Here is a 16,301-nt window from a genome sequence, read left to right as displayed (position 1 = left end):
ACAACTTGGGCATAAATTATTGCGTGACTTATCACGCACTCTCACGCCTCTGGGTCTGGGCTATGAAAGCCACTTGGTGCGTTTACAATCCCCGATCGAGCCCGCATACGGCAGGCGTGCGTTACGAGAGTCACATGGTGCAATGGGTGGGTGGGAAAACAAGACCTCCGGGTGGTGTCAGAAGGACCTACCTGCTGAGAGCACCGATAATTTACACCGATGTTAAGGAAAGTCGCACGAATGCGTCGATGACTCTTTTACAGGGCTGTTCAGCGAGCCAAAAAGGACACCACTTCTCGCAGCTTCCCATATTCCGCTCCAAGAAAAGGCCCCATTTTCCGAAGCTAGAGCATGTCAAAATGAGCCATCAATCGCTTATCGAAGAAGCGTATCGGTTGACGGCCGGCGCACAGCTTTATCTCCCAAACGCCCCATTAAAGTCGCTCGAATCTCACGCCGGACCGAAGTGACGTGACGGATGTGGGTGTGCTCATAAAGCGCCAATATTTATGTGGCTCGAGGAGCGATGTAGAGGAGATGAAGAGACAAAAAAAAGCTCACACCAACCATCCAATCATCCACCTAATCCCTATGGCCCAGGGGTCGCAGAGAAGCCCTCCCAACGCGCGCTCGTGCATTCACACACACACACACGATCGGTCAGTGCGTCAGATCGACCTGCCGAAATATAGTCATCGAAAGCGCGAGACTCGTGCCGTGGATCGTAAAAAACTTCCTTTTGCCCACAAACGTCAAACGGGCAGATAAAAGGCATCACTTTGTGTGTTATGATAATTTAATTTAACCTTTTTTTTTCTCTCTCTCTCGTCCCAGTATCCCGACGCAAGCGATACGACGCGGCCATCCTTGTAGGTGGCAATTTGGGTTTATCGAGTTTCGTGTTCGGCTTTTTATGGCGTCCAGCCACGTCCAGGTTTCAACCCCAGCCCCCCCACGGGGCATCTGGTAATTAGGTCGCCGTGGGCGGATGGACTGCGAGGATGAGTTCATCCGATGATTCGAAGGACCCAATCGGTTCGCTTTGTTTCGTCAAAATTATGTTGTCCCGCGGTGATTGATGGGATCGGTTTTTAATGCAGCATTAGGCACACCATTCGATGTGATATTTTATTGCCAATCGTGCGTTGGGGATCGTTCCCATACAATCCTGCCTTGGATATTTTGAAATATTTGCAATACGATGAGGTGGGATCAATTTACAATTGGTTATATTAAGCTCCAAAGAACTCTTTTCTCCAAAAGAAAACACTCTCACGTGTGTTGACTGAAATGTTACGAAAAATCCACATAATAAATAATCCAACCAGAGCACTACCAAAGCAATAAGAGTGAAGAAATAAATGCCGATAGGTATACAATAAAAATAAACATAATTAACCTGTCGACCGATTAATCCCAACACCGTTTTCTAGCTGACAATCGGTGGCTGTCGTGCGGTGATTCAGAAAACAAAACAGCTTAGCGTTTTGAAAGGAAGCAGACGCGAAAACGGTCCCAAATGTAGTCAACTGCCACCATCAATAATCAGAGCCTCCTTAGTTGGAGCCAACGATGACAGCAGCACTATGTTTGCCAAATATTCCCACGGCCGTAGCAAGTGTCAAACAGAACAATCGCCCCGGCTTCGGGCCTGCTTGTTAGACAAGTGTTAATTAATTTGCTTTTCTCTCCCTTTCTCTCACTCTCTTTTTCTCTTTCCAATAGGCTCAAAACCGACTCCAAAACACGCGCGTGCTTCCCCGTCTGGAAGCTAAATCACGCGCCGTGGAGAAGTCTGCCCACGGGATCGTTGTAAGCTCGAGAGCCCGTCCATCGGCCATTCCAAAAATGCCACACAAGGATCGCCCGAGAGGGTTTGTCATGTTCACACTTTTGCCTACGCCAACGCGCGAAAGCGGCGATCGAATTTTGGCCCCCAAAGCGTTTAGTGCGAGTGTCCGGCGTCGTCGTTGTCGTCGTCGTCTTTGGCACCCACGCGCCACCATAATCCTCGCGCGAGCACGCCGGTTGGCATGTGCACCACTTTGGGTGTCAGTGTCAATCAAATAAAATCATAATCCAGCCCCACCCCGGGGTGGGAACGAAATCGAATCTCGGATCGGGCGATCGTGCGATCTGATACCGTCGCGTTTGGTGGGAAATTTGGGCGAGAATTAGCATCTCTGGCCCGGTGTCGGGTCAATTCCAAGGCTTAGTTAGGCCAAGTGGCCACTAGCGCGGCCCGATATGGACCCGTGGGTAGTCCTGACGGCTGGGAGTGCCCGCGCGATCAATCGCTGAATGGCCAGAGTTGATCGGAGCCGTGTGAGACGGTGTATCGAATCGTCAGTCAGCTGTGACCTGCCGTCGATCACCGCGAAGATCACTTGGTGGCCGGATCGCGAACTCCATCGACGAAGCGTGGCACGGTGGTTCATGAGCATACGAATTGACTCATAAAATTAAACCTAACCGATACGTCGGCGTGTATCGTGTGTGTGTGTGTGTGTGTGTGTGTGTGTGCGAATGATTCCCGTGCGGTCGGGGTTTGTTGTTTTCCTTCTTTGGGGTGGATTTTCACCGCATGGTCCCACCACGGAGGTCCAACCGATGAAGCCGTGCGTTGCTTCGCGAGTAAATTATGGCAAATAAATTCGGCATTTAATGAGCTGCTTACATTCGGCGAAATTAAGTTCATTTCATTTATTTTTTTGCCCCCCGTGTGATCCCCTGGAGCTCGCACGGGATGCTTTGGAGGTCTTCGCGCTAGTTTGGCGGTTCGGTTTTGATTTCCACTACTGATTGATAACTGTCTTTGGGAATTGTTTCATCGCGTTTCGCCACGGACGAACGTTTGCGATTGCTTCCATAAGGAATGCTGAAGACCGATGATTGAGAGAGAGATAACAGGAAATCTTATTGCTTTCGTTTAATGACCAAAAAAAATGGCAAGCAGATTTTAAGCGAAGCTGCATTTTTGCGTTATCTCTGCAGGTAGCCAATGTGTTTGTAGATTAGTTTCATGTGCTTTCTACCGCCTAGTTGAAAACTTATTAGTTTAACTTTCAAAAACCGCTACCAAATCAACAAGTGATACATTTTAAAAGTTCTGTGTTGAAGGGGATCATTCTAAATTATGTTCCAATGTACAACAGCACTCAATGGATAGATATCTTGTGCTCTGTGTGTTGTAAAATTTAAAAATTTATATTATTTATATCAAATAGTAAACTTATGATTCATTTTAAATATAACGTTCTAAGAGTACAATATATTATAGTTCATACTCTCACGCACAGATGGCGCTTTCCTGCTAAAAAATATACACATTGCATACTTTATGGCGTTTTGACATTTATTTGAATAATGCAGATGTAAAAATTACCATTCAATAGTTTAAAATATGTTCAAATACGAGAAAAATACCATTCAGAGCAAGTAAATAGAAATATACAAAAGTTTCCAGTAACATTCAGCATTCATTTACATATATGTATATAAAACCCAACCAAAAAAATTCAGAACGTGTCTAGTTAGGACGATTAAAGTACTATAAAAAATATTGTTTGTTTGATTATGTTTATTTAGAGCATAAATCTGAAATGTTTATCGAGAAAAATCGATACACGTATCGTGTACTTATCATGTTCTAGTAATACGCCTAGAAATCTATACATTATTTAAAATTATTTCTACGTAGTCATTTGCAAAAACCAACTGTTTCAATGCAATCTACTATGTATACGAACAATGAGCTGCTGTGGTAGATCCGGTTAGTTTAAAATACATATGCTTCATCTGTACGGTAAATAGTAAATATATGCTTTACGATAGCTCTTTTTTGATGGAAGACATTTTGACAATAGACATCCGGATGGGTTGAGGTTTGCATAAGGTTTCCTTTCAACTATACCCTGTTGCAGGTGGATTAAAATTTTCGTTACGCAAAGCATCGGTCAATTCACACAACCCGCAAACTCCGACAGCATGCGAGTAGTTCGCATCTACAGCAAGATAGCAGCTACACTAGCATTCTAATGGCTAACCGTTCTCCGATCTAGAGTCCGCTAGGAACATTCCCTCATGCACTATACGCCCTTAGGGTGTTGATGGGATGAAAAAACAAAACAAAAGATAAATATGTCCTTCCGTCCGGCTGTTACACCCTTCGGTCGAACGAAACTCTTACGCACTACATGACAGCTCAACATCACAATCCTGTGCGGTTAACACTAGGCACATGACTTTTGGTGGCCGGGAATCGTCTAGCCAGCTCTGACCACGCGGCCGCCGGGCGTCAACTCTTCCCTTTCACACTTTGTGTGTATGTTATCGTAAGCCTAACGAAGTTATCCTACCGAAATGGTGTTTGCGGAAGTCGTATAACCACCATACACCTACGGTGCCGGAAGTTACGCTTGTCCTAAATGTGCTAACCGAACCTGTTTGACAGCGCGGGGCCGTTTTTATTCGATTCGAACAGAGTTTCTACCAGGGTGTTGTGTATTGTACACAATTCTCAGACATTGTTTTTGCTTCTTCTCTATTTTATCGCAGATACGGACGCCCGGATCAGATCCGGGCAGAGTTTGCACACTTAACGATAACGAACAGGGATGCACTAGGAGAGGTGTCGATGCCAAGCGAATTGGGACACGGGCAGTTCCGTGGCGGTGGGGTGTAGGAGAGTGTTAGTAGGGAGGTATTCTGAGGACGTTTTACAGGGTACTGGGACGGTACTGGGGTAAAACCAAATGTAAAAATAAGGATACGCAGGCATACGTAGCCAGCTCTGCAAGCGCACTAACAGATACGTCATTGACTGTCAACGAGATCCTACAATCGAAGGAGGCGTCGAAGCACCAACGCTGTGACATCCTGCCACAACGGTGATTCGCGAATCAACCTCGCTCATGTCATGCATCCGGCAGCGCACGGTCGCACGATGGCGCCGTTCGGAACGATAGAAGGCAACAATCCTGCCTGCATTGGAGTGCATTGGAGCACAGCCACGATTTGAAGCACGAATGGTGCTACGGTGCGCTGGCACGCCTAAGGAATTCGTATGAGGGCGAAAAGTGCTGACGGAATCGAATGCGCGTCCTTAAACTTCCTCGAGGTGCTCCGAGAACTCCATAATACTGACGTACGTGCCGGTAACGAAGCCGACCACACCAAACAGGATGAGAAACACGTTCTTCCACAGGACCCAGTTGAACCGACCGAAGCCAGGCTTCTCGTAGAACGTCACCAGCTCGATCACGGCAGGGAACATCAACCCAAGCGTACTGAGGCACACGGCACCGATGAGGGTGATGAACGGGCCAAGGTTCGGCAGTGCGGCAGCAATCACCACTGTCAAGATCTGTTTGGGGAAGCGATTGATAAATCACGTGTTGGCTGATGGAACATGTCACAAGGACATCTTAGTTTGCTACTCACCACCAGACCGATACGAAGCGAGTACTCGGCCGCGTTCTGGTGTTCGTTGAAGTTGCCCTTGATGTTCTTCCAGATGATCTCCATGGGTACGTAGAACTGCAGTGAGTAGGTCAGGAAAATAGCCAACGCAATCATGAGCTTCACCATTTGAGCCAACCTGTTTCACAGGAAAGGACATTATTAGGATCCGGTCTAGGTAGGCAATGAATTTCACTCCGCCATACTTACACATCCTGCACCGGTAAGTTCAGCGTGATGCTTCCTTTAGTGTCATCACCGTACTTCAGATAACCCAGGAAACCGACCGAAGCGTACAACACCACCACAACTGCCATGCCCGTGTTCAACACACCAGGACAGCCGATAAAGTTCTGCGGGTTCTTCATGTTGTTTTCAAGCGACATCACGACACCAATACCCTCGAGGGCAAAGATCACGGTACCGAAGAACATCGGCAGGTGCTGCACTTCCGCTATGGCCTTACGGTCCGACATCGAGGGCAGATCCGTCATGATGTAATAGAGCGTTATTCCAACACCGGCCCCGATCAGCACGTTCGCGATCAGCGAGAACGGCGTCAGGTACTTGAGCTTGCGGATCAAATTGATCAGGATCAGCGGGAGCAGTAGCATCAGGATGTAGATGCGCACGTCCCAGTACGTGTGAGTGTAGTGATCAACGACCTGCTTCAGGTTGGTGGCCACAAACACGATGTAGATGCAGCAACAACCGACGAGATCGATCACCAGGAACAGGTTAATGATGAACCGCGCGAGCCGGGAGTACTTCTTCAGCTGCTCAGGTCCGGCCAGGAACGCAACTTCAGCCACATCGGCGAATCCAAGCGAGGGTAATTGCGCCCGTCGGCACAAGATTTGCGAACAGCGCACCAGGATGTGGATGCAGTAGGTACAGATGGCTCCGATCGCGATGGTGGCAGCCAGTCCAAACCATAGTCCGGCATTCACGAAGGCTAGCGGCATCGCAAGGATGCCCGAACCAAGTGATCCCTTCAGCAGGTGAACCAGCGTCTCCATGTCAGTGGTCGGGTGCGTTAGCTTGCGATGTTCGAAAGGGTTGTACGTGCCCGCCTCCTCATCGTCCTTGATCATGTCCACCAGCGGCAGCGTCGAGCCGGCAACCGTCTGCACCGGCACATCATTCTGTTCGGACTTCATGCGACCGAAGATATATCCTGAGAGTTCGGATTTGCTTCCACCGGTAAGCTGCGGGCGTATTTGCTGCAAACGGATAAATGGAACCGGTCTATTAAATACAGTACAAGAAAGGAAGCCTATACATACATACGATGCTTGTTTAGCGGTTTATATAAGTAAATTTGGAAAGCAAAGAATTTTAAACAAAGAATATATTCAGTAATTTTGAGCCAGGTTCGAATAAACATTCTTGACAACAATGACATTTATTTCATGGCCTGCTCAGGATTGTTTATGTAATCTTACAGATTGATCAACGTAGGCTAACGTAGGTCAAATTTTGCCCTACAATAAGTTTATAAAAATGCTCTTTTGTCCCACTTACGCTGTACAACAGAACATTTATCAAAGGGATCTCCTTGCGAAAAGGATTCCGCCCGGTCAATCACCTAGCAACCCGGAAGGATGTAATAAAATCACTCGGCTAGTAGTTGACCCTGGATAAATTTGGCAAGCGCCTTCGTGAATCGCGTTGACCGTCCAACCTTCCGAGCTATTTAAAATCTCACCACCGGAACAAACTACTGTCGGCGGAAGCAACGCTTTGCGCCCACCAATTCATCCGCCAAGGCGGAAGAAGGTGAATGATCTCGAAATACACGAGCGTCCGAGAATAAGCATACGGCGCAATTAAGAGCCACGCTCGATTGGATAAACGGCCAGATCCTGCCGCACGAGGATGAGTCGGTAGGATCTAAGGATCGATTCTTTCCTCTCCGAGTGGGCATCAAATTAGTGACACTAAAAGAGCGATCTAAGCGATCAGACTAATGCCTTCATCTTCCGACCCCGACCTTCGGACGGGGTCCATACGTGTGCGATTGTCGCATGCATTTGCGCATGCACGCGATGCACTTCCCTCAGACAACAGCAAGATGCATCTCGCTCGCACGCATTCCTCCCATTGACGGATCACGACGTTGGAATCTAGGTCAGGCACGTTCCATTCCGGACGCACTTCAACTCCGACAAGATCTTGAGATCGCGCCTCACGTTCGCGTTCTTTGCCATGTGGCCTAAAAGGGGGAGGCACGCATGCGCATTCGAAAAGGGGGTGATTAGGATGTGCACGTGTTCGTGCGATTTGTGGCAATATGTCTCATATTCTGGGTCAGATTCTAAACGCTAACAAATACAGACTCCCCACCATCGAATGGTTCTACCGATCATGAGACTACGCATACGTCGTTGGAATGTAAACAATCCCCGAATGATCCCCACGTTAAGATCGTTGACTGGCATGCGTGTGTAGGATCACTCGAACGGCGATCAATCCCGCGTTTTCCCCAACACCGATTCCGCCATCTCAGCACCCTTTTCATTCCGCATTGCAAAACAGCGCAAACGAAGCGCAGAAAAGCACCATCACGCGCGTGCGTTTGGGGATGTTTATTTTTAAAACGGTGAACAAAACGGCAATGCCAATGGCGGTGAAAACTGCGAAAACCCGGACCTGGCCCCGGTCGCACGCATGACCCACCCCTAAATCGGCACTCCACCCCGAAGCGGCAACTCTCGATCTGGTCCTAGGTTAATTCGTCCCCCATCAAGGCGAGCGATCGCGTGCTCGCGTACCTTCACGGATTCGAGCGGATCTTGACACAAGATTGTGTCAAGTTTAAAATACCAACCACTGGCAGACGGAGAGAGAGAGAGAGAGAGACATTGAAAAAAAATCTCACCCTCAATGGCGCACGTGCACCCACACACACACACCATGGGGAGTTTATTTTTCACCATGCACCGCAATCGCAAATGGGCCCTTTTTTATTGCCCTGTCCCTGGTCACCCCGACAGGACGCGATTGTGTCTGTCCCGTAGCCGGCCGCGCAAGGACCTCAGGACGAGGTCTCGTGTGTGTTCGTCACGGTTTACGCGGGTGGTTTGCGTTGCGCATTGAATCGGTCACGTACGCGTCGCGGTGGGTGCCATATGAGCATGCTAAATTTGGAACGTGAACATGCAGCCGGTGGTCGATGGTCGAGAACGCGACATCTCAATCCACGATGTCGCCTCGACTAGGCCCCTTTTTTGCACTCGAGTGTTCCCCCTCGCGCAAGTGTTACGATCCCGCAAACATTTGTGCAGCCGCTGGAGCCGATGGGCTGGGGTCTGTTTTAAGAAACCACCCCCAACGCAAGGGGGTGACTTGTTTATCCATGTGCATGACGCATCTCATGCTCCATCGCGATTGCTGAGACAGCTGTTGGTTGCGGGGTTCCATTTATTATTGAACGATCGATGCCGCTTCCGTTCCTTTTCGGGGGGGGAGATTCAATTAATGAAGACGGATTGCCAATTTCGCCGATTGAAGCACTAATAAAAATAGCCCACACCGGCTAGAGCCCCGGTGGAATGCGGACGTTTGTGCGATGGCGTTTTGTTACGCTCGACGATTGGAATGCCATTTTTTGTTGCTGTTGTGTGCTGCTGTTTCTGTTTTCAGAACTCACCCTCACCGATTAATCCGGCTTTTGTTTCGGAAAAGGGCGCAACTATTTCGAGAGCCGCCCGTGTGTGCCAACGCACCCGCTTACCGACAGGAAACGTTGTTTCTTGACGATTTAACACCATCCCCAAGGGAGACCGTGGCCAACCCACATGCACTTGACGATCGGGAAGGTGAAAGTGTGTGCTTTCCTTGACCCGAGCACCCGAAGGTGTGGGCAGAACATCCTCAAGTCGTGCAAGATTGCGACCCTTTTGCGATGGCCGGAAAAAGGCGGATATTTGCTCTCGTTTAACAAACCGCCCGCGACAATCGGTTGCCGGAAGAGCGAGTAGGTTGCACCGACAATGTTGCTGCACTAGAAGCGGGCAATACGATACTTCCTTGTGTCTAACGCTTGTCCCCACTCGCTGTTGGTGTGGGTGGACACCCTGGAGCTGGCATCGCTGAGATTTTTGTTTTGCTTTTCAAAACATTCAGCAGAAACTTCCGCCCCATCCGGACAATGCACCAATGGATCGTTTACGTACACGTGCGCAGTGCATGTGCTGGAGCTGCAATTCGTCGCTGCTAATGCACGCCTCCACCGGCTAGAAATGCGAGAACACCCCACACGAGAAATTGAGGCACATTTTTGGTGGGTGCACGAAATGGCTATGGCTTAAAAAATTGTCACCTAATCACGGGCGCGTGGCCTTGCTCCAGAAGCCATCGACATCATTAGACCTCGCAATCAACTCCGGTCTCACTCACCAAACTCTTGCCACAGACCTTCACCCATCGAAGCGTTATGGGGTGTTTTTCGTTCCGTTTAAACGCCCAAACAAGTGGGATAATTTCTCGCGGTTCCTGCGCTATGGTGCGCGAGATTTAGCCACGCTGCCGGATCGGAACGATTCGTACCCGCTGACGCAGCAGTCATTTCTGCGTGCGAGCCGGTTTGAACCGGATCGGAGAAGAAGGGAGGTCTAATTAGCCTGTGGGTGGTCTATGGTGGGTGGGGGAGGTGCGCGAGAGTCACAAAAGGGTTAGGGGGTAATTTACGAGCGTAATCTATCCCCCCCCCCATCGTTCATGCGATAGAATGGGGTGCAAAAAGGCGATCAACAAACGGCATTTTGGATAATCATTTCTAACCTCCGGGGCTTTTGGGACCTTTATTGTTTCGATCAGCGATTTTGTGACATCAGCCCATGCGATCGTTCGGTCGCGAAAGCCGTCCACCACGGTTTCCATGGGCAACCGGTGCAAAAGCGGCCATTGAAGTGAACAAAAAAAAACCACGATGGCGCATTTTGAGGTGCGTTTTAAACGCTTGCGCTTTCAAGAGTCGTCAGGTTCGCGTGACGCTTGTCGGTACTGCTTGGTAAGCTTCTTTTTTTCTTTTCTTGTTGTTGTTGAGTTAACCGAAGAAAAGCGCAATGCAGCTCAATGACATAGCAGGCTACGACTCGGAAAAGGTGCGGTTAATATGTGCATTTGCTAAACAAAAAAACCCACTCGCTTCCGCCGACCAACACGGTTGTCATATTTTATAGTTCTCGCATCACCGCAACCGGCGTGCTGTCGAAATGCATTTCCTAGCTTCTTGTCACACAATCGCGGGGTCGTTTCCCCCCCCCCCCTCCCCACTCCTTCCGACTTGCCGCGTGCTTCTGCTGACGGGACAGAGGTCTAGAGGTTTCGCGCACCTTTTTGCCGTTTGCGTGCGTTTTGAGAATAATGGCGCGGTAAGAGTAATTGCTTGTTGCGTAAGGAGCGCAACTACTTTGTCCGCGTCCCGAGAGATCTCGTTCTCGTGCGTGCGCGCGTGCCGGCAAAGAACCTTCTCAGGGCTGCTTCCTGAAAGTGAGGCATCAATTATTCAATTAGGAGCGTTCTGAGAGCCGATTACCGAGACGCCTTCTCTCGGCGGCCTAACCGGTCCCCTGGTGGCCTTTATCGGTAATGCTCACGAGTTCTCTGCTCGTGGGGCTGTGGGAAGTGGGTCTAATTTTCCCGTCACCCATCGTCCAATTATTATTGACCACAGCCAATAGGGGTGTGTGGAAAAAAAACTATAAAGGTGCACGAAAGGTCCAGACCTCACCGAGCAGGAGAATGCGCTCGAGTTCGCAAGCACCGGTGGTGGTAGGGAAAAATCAACACGATAGCTAAATTACAGGTGGCCAGCACATATCGCAATCTGATAACGCGCCCTTCGCGGCCCTTCTCACGCGGTCCTTTTCCCTAACCCCCCGCGGGTGGCGACGTTCCTACCGCACGTGCAGGGCGTTAAGTGGTTGAGCAATGCTTGACGAGGCCCAAGATCGCGCGACACCTCACCGATGGCGTAAGAAGAAGAGGAAAAAAAAGTAAAAAGAAGAGGCCAAAGCCCACCACCCACCCGGAAAAAGGGGTGGGAGAGGAGGGTTTAATTTGGATAATTTCCACCAACACCGGTCGGCGACACCGAACTGCGTCGTAGCGATTTTGGGCACGATTTTGGGAACGATTTCAATGTCACGAAAGGTATCTAATTCTACGGAAGGACAACACTGTGTGCACAAGCGCACTGTGGCTGGCGCCAGTTGCACCCCCTGTGGAGGTGGAGGAGTTCGCTCCGATAAGAGAATTTAGTTCAACATATTTTCGGAGCCGTTAGTTTTGAGGGCAACGAATTAAATGGCTCTTACCGAGGCTTAGCATGGGGCTAAATTTGAACTCACCCCTTAAAATAGTTTGTCAGCCAAAGAGAATGTGTTTTTTTTGGGGAAATTCCAAAACCGAATGAATTTATTTCAGCTAACCCATCGTGAAACAAAGCCATTTTCTTGCTCAATGAGCGAAAGAAACACCTCCTCATGATTATAAAACCATAAAGAAAATTCATCCCCTCGACAACAACGTCGAACGCACACGTGGCCATCACCCTCGTCAGGTCCTCGGCCCGCCGAATGCGCGTCAGTTCTCTCCCACCAACGGTTTGTCTGCGAGTTTCCTCCCGCGGGTCGTTTGAAATTTCGGAAGGGAAAAAAACGTAATGCGCCATAACCATGACCTTGGGGTACCGGAGAACGCCTGGCTGGCGGTCGACTCCCGGAATCAACTCCCCATCATCAATCGCAATCAGGGCGCAGTCGCTCTGCCCGTTCGCTCCCCTTTTCCGTTCCTGTTGCGAGAGCGTCTGCATCTCCTGGAAACCATCACGGCCACGAACAGGAAGGACTCACTGCCTCTCGCTCACACTGACGCTTGATGTTTCGTCTACAAACGCTCGTCTACAATAATAATACGACACGTGGTTGGACGCGTTCGTGGAAAGTGACGACGTAGTTTGTTTGTTCCGTGACAGACCGGCCCACGTAGTGTCCCCTTTTTTTTTTTTGCTGGACGACTTGCTGAACTTCGCGGCTGCTGGAGTTGCCGGAGGGAAAACTGATTGCAACCCTGTGGCACGCCACACAGTGTACAAACGGCACAGTTACTCAATTACCGGCTGCTAGCTTCGATGAATGGGGCTGCAAATCGATTCGGACAGCTACAGTTGCGCCTCGTCGGCAGAGATGAGTTTGGGAACAGCGGGCTCTTGCGGTGGACACGTGTGGTCAAAAAGTAGTAGAAAAAGAGGAAAATGAAGGTCAGCCTTGGTCAGCCTTTCAAATGCATCATCCCTCAGGTGGGCACGTGCATCCTCTCTGGTTGGCGCGACTGGAAACTGGAACAGAAAACCGGCCTGATTTTGCATTTCTTGTCCAGCACATCCATGGCAGGCCACGTGTGCCGCCGGCGAGACAAAACCGTCTGGTGCTGATTACCGACGTTCTACGATGCGCTGTGGTGGGAATTTGCCATAAAGTACCCTGCAATTTGTCGGTTTCTCCACCGGTTTTCCTTTCCACCGGAAAAAGGCATCTCTCGTCGCCGCTTGCCGTTGTAGTTAACGATTGTAGAACGGGTTTAGGATGAGGGTTTTTTTTCCTGATTCCACCATTCGATCATGACTCGACGGAATGATGGACAGACTGATCGTACCACGAAGGCGATCAGCATGCAACTGTGCACGTGCACGTGGGCCTCTACACGTTGACATTAATTAGCGATTTGTGTTCCGTAAAGCGACGAACCTCGACGAATCTGCTTGCTCTCGATCGTCCCACACGGGCCGTTGCCATTCTGGGAAACGATCAACGTGCTTGTCTCGTGCCCAACTTAACCACGGTGGCGTTACGGATTTAAAAATACATCTATCAACAAATTCTCCCGTGCTTGGGGTGTCATTTTGTTGTCATTTTTTTTTGCTCGCTCCTTTTTGCTTGGTGTTTTCCCAAATATTTCCCACCCCCCGCCCGTGGCCTCAAAACGCTCCCTTGACGCATGGCATCCGTTGCGCGTGTCCTCGCGTTCGCGCAGATAATTTGCGATTTAGCGGGCAAGGTCGGTCGAAGGAGTTCTGAAATACCACACGCTTCCTCTCGGATGATCGGAAAAAATGGCAAACACAAAATACGCATCGGAAAAGTTCGGGCGTTTGCGTGGCGGCTGGGCGGAAAATCAACCCCCCCAGGCGACACACGCTTGGTGTGGCGAAAACAGAAACCATCCCCTTAAGGTAGGCCTCCCCCCCTTCACACAAACGGTGTGCGTCATTTCGCGGACGTTGATGGCCGATCGCGAAAAGATCCGCGATCTGCGATGGCGATGGATCGGGAGAGCGGAGACAATGGTTAAAACCACCCCAAAAAAAAAACAACTGCAACAACAACAAAAAACCACCCTATAACGAAATGCCTGTCATGTACCGGGCTATTTTCGGCCAGCGGCGTTATTTACGATGTTTCTGTACCGGCCAGACCGGAGATCGTTTTCTTTTTGCTTCTGTTTGTGTCGTGAAAGCCAGCGCATACCGAAAGTGGACGGTGATAATAATAAACAAAACTATGCGCCATACGGTAATGCCCATCACGTCAAAAGGTAAGAAAAAAAAAGTCGGACAGTGTTACATAATTTACGAGGGTCAATTCGAGCCATTCGAGAAAGGAGTGGGGTTTTCCCACATTTTCTCTCGACTCAACGAACCGGCTTGGACTGCTTTCAATGCAGTGCCGATTATACGGTGCTTGTGCCAAATAAAAGCACAATCCGTTGCACTAACGACGCCAACGGGCATGGCCACAACATGGTTCCGAGGAAGCGTCATTGAATCGAAAGCAACCTTCACCTTTTCGTGTGGCCACCCTCGATACCGGAAAGGAAGCAAAAGCGAATGCAACCAGAGACGAACGAGCTAAAGCAAAAGGGCACATTCTCAACGCGCCAATTAAGCGCACCGGCTTGCGTGCCATCTGTGATTCCGTTCACTATCGAACCCGGACCGGGGCGTTATCAGCGATCGATCAATCGATTCCGTTCGATTAGGAATGTACGGTGCGGAAACGGCATCAGACTCCGTGTTCGGAGTTGACTTCGTTTGCTGACGCAGCCTAACGGGGGGGTTGATCTTATCTTACTGGTGTGAGACACATTTTCTAGACCCTCTCCAGCGGGTGACAATTCCGGAAGTGCACTTCCGTGGCACCCTATGAAGTGTCTCCTCCTTTGATGCCGTTCAGGCAAAGGCAATCGCACCATCTGCGCAAGTTGCTGCCACTTCACGCGCGATCTCTTTGATGCGAGGAAAAGAAACACACAAACGCAAGCACTTTTTTGAGACGGCTCGTACCGGGGGGCAAAAGTGATGATCTTTTCTTTGATATCCAACAGCCGCACGATGATGAATACCCGCCGGAAGCTGAAGCGAAGCTTTGCTAATTGAATTTCCAAACGATCCGCGTGGCTCTAAGCTCGAAGTTTCCCTCCGTTCGGTGTTGGGCGTCGTTGAGTTGACTAACTTCAAACAACGCACACGATCACCGGTTAAGGTGGAAGGGTTGCACTGTAACCCTTCGTTTTTTTTTCCCCATTCTCGCTCCTCCAAACAAACCCAACCCCCAACCCGTGGTGTGACATCGTTTCGACGACGTTTTTATGCATATTCAGAATAGTGTAGGGTTTCGCGTCGCGCGATCATCGCGCCTCGCTTACTGAGAAGCGCCCTTGGGCGAAGTAGTGCAAACAATTTAAGCAAATATGCGGCACCTGGAACACCCTTCACGAACAACGTGATCCGGCCACTGCAACCGGAACCACCCGTTTCCCACGTCCGCAACCACCGGTTCGGTGAAATGCGACAACGAAAAAACCCACCCGTCGCGTGAGTTGGGGCGCGACTCTGAAAACCGATCGCTCGCGCACTATTCACCACGATCCGTCACCTGAACTCGCGAAAACGGGGTTGGCACAAACGAACGCATCGTACTTACGGTGTACTCCAAATGCTGCACCCGGCCGGGTGTTTTCTTCTTGTAGTTATCCATGCCTTATGATGCACGCGCTTTTGCCCGACAGTCTCGACAGTGGAAATGGAGCGTCGTTTTTTTTCTTTTGCTACTGCCCAGCTCCGAACACCATCCGTGGTTCCGAGCGTTTTAAATCTGACCAACGGTCACGGCACCACTAAACGACACACCGTGGGAGGTAGGAAAAATAACGCGCGATCTCGCTGCGCAATCGCGAACTTTTCACGAGCACTCGCTCTCTCACTCGCGCGGCGACCCGCGATGGTCGTTGTAACGGTCGCGTAAGCTAAACTTTCTCCCACGAAAAGGGGCGCTAGTTTTTTTTTCTCTTTTCTGCTGTTGTGTGTGAATTTTTCTTCGTTTTCGGCTGTGTGAATTTTCTCCCGCTCTAAGCGCGCATTTCCTTCGCCGCTCTACCCGGTGGATGCAAAATTTTCACCAAAGATTTACTCAATAAAGCGTGCACACCGCGTTTCACGCCACAAACACCCACACATGCGGTTCGTTCATACGCAAATGATGCGGCAGATGTGCAGAGCTCTGTTCACCGTACAGACAGTTAGCGCGCGTACGTCCGTCTTCGGCGGAGTTTCGCTGTACAATGGAGGCGCCCGGTTCGGCGAGTGGTCGATTTATAGGCGAGCGGGCGCGCGAGCGTAAGGCCGCGTAGGGAGAAAACTTCTATGTCGTTTGCTGGTTTCGCGCGTTTAGGCAGCTTCACGCGACGCAAAAGAGAAACATTCATCGCGAGCGCTTGACGTTGGGGTTTGGCATGAAGACGGGGAAAATGTGTATATTTATACGTACACCGACCGG

General features: G+C 49.9%; 1 protein-coding gene across 1 annotated transcript; it reads right to left on the bottom strand.

Moving 5' to 3' along the window:
* Positions 1-3,571: 3,571 nt before the first annotated feature.
* LOC128727000 (proton-coupled amino acid transporter-like protein pathetic) lies at positions 3,572-16,058 on the bottom strand. Its single transcript, XM_053820855.1, has 4 exons — positions 15,450-16,058; positions 5,671-6,683; positions 5,443-5,599; positions 3,572-5,365 (listed from the first exon to the last, which is right to left on the bottom strand). Exons 1-4 carry the CDS (start codon positions 15,501-15,503, stop codon positions 5,105-5,107), a joined length of 1,485 nt encoding a protein of 494 aa, XP_053676830.1. The 5' UTR covers positions 15,504-16,058; the 3' UTR covers positions 3,572-5,104.
* Between the last annotated feature and the right edge of the window lie 243 nt (positions 16,059-16,301).

This window comes from Anopheles nili, chromosome 3, assembly GCF_943737925.1.
Source record: "Anopheles nili chromosome 3, idAnoNiliSN_F5_01, whole genome shotgun sequence".
Taxonomy (NCBI): Eukaryota; Metazoa; Arthropoda; class Insecta; order Diptera; family Culicidae; genus Anopheles; species Anopheles nili.
Note: the sequence above shows the minus strand (reverse complement) of the source record. Positions and strands in the feature narration are given on the sequence as shown.

What these genes read in the sequence shown, in the direction of transcription:
- LOC128727000 (XM_053820855.1), bottom strand. Translation starts at nt 15,503, where the DNA reads ATGGATAACTACAAGAAGAAAACACCCGGCCGGGTGCAGCATTTGGAG. An exon ending in AACTTACCGGTGCAGGATGT is followed by an intron (nt 5,600 to 5,670) that starts GTAAGTATGGCG and finishes CCTGTGAAACAG; the next exon opens with GTTGGCTCAAATGGTGAAGC. An exon ending in CGCTTCGTATCGGTCTGGTG is followed by an intron (nt 5,366 to 5,442) that starts GTGAGTAGCAAA and finishes TTCCCCAAACAG; the next exon opens with ATCTTGACAGTGGTGATTGC.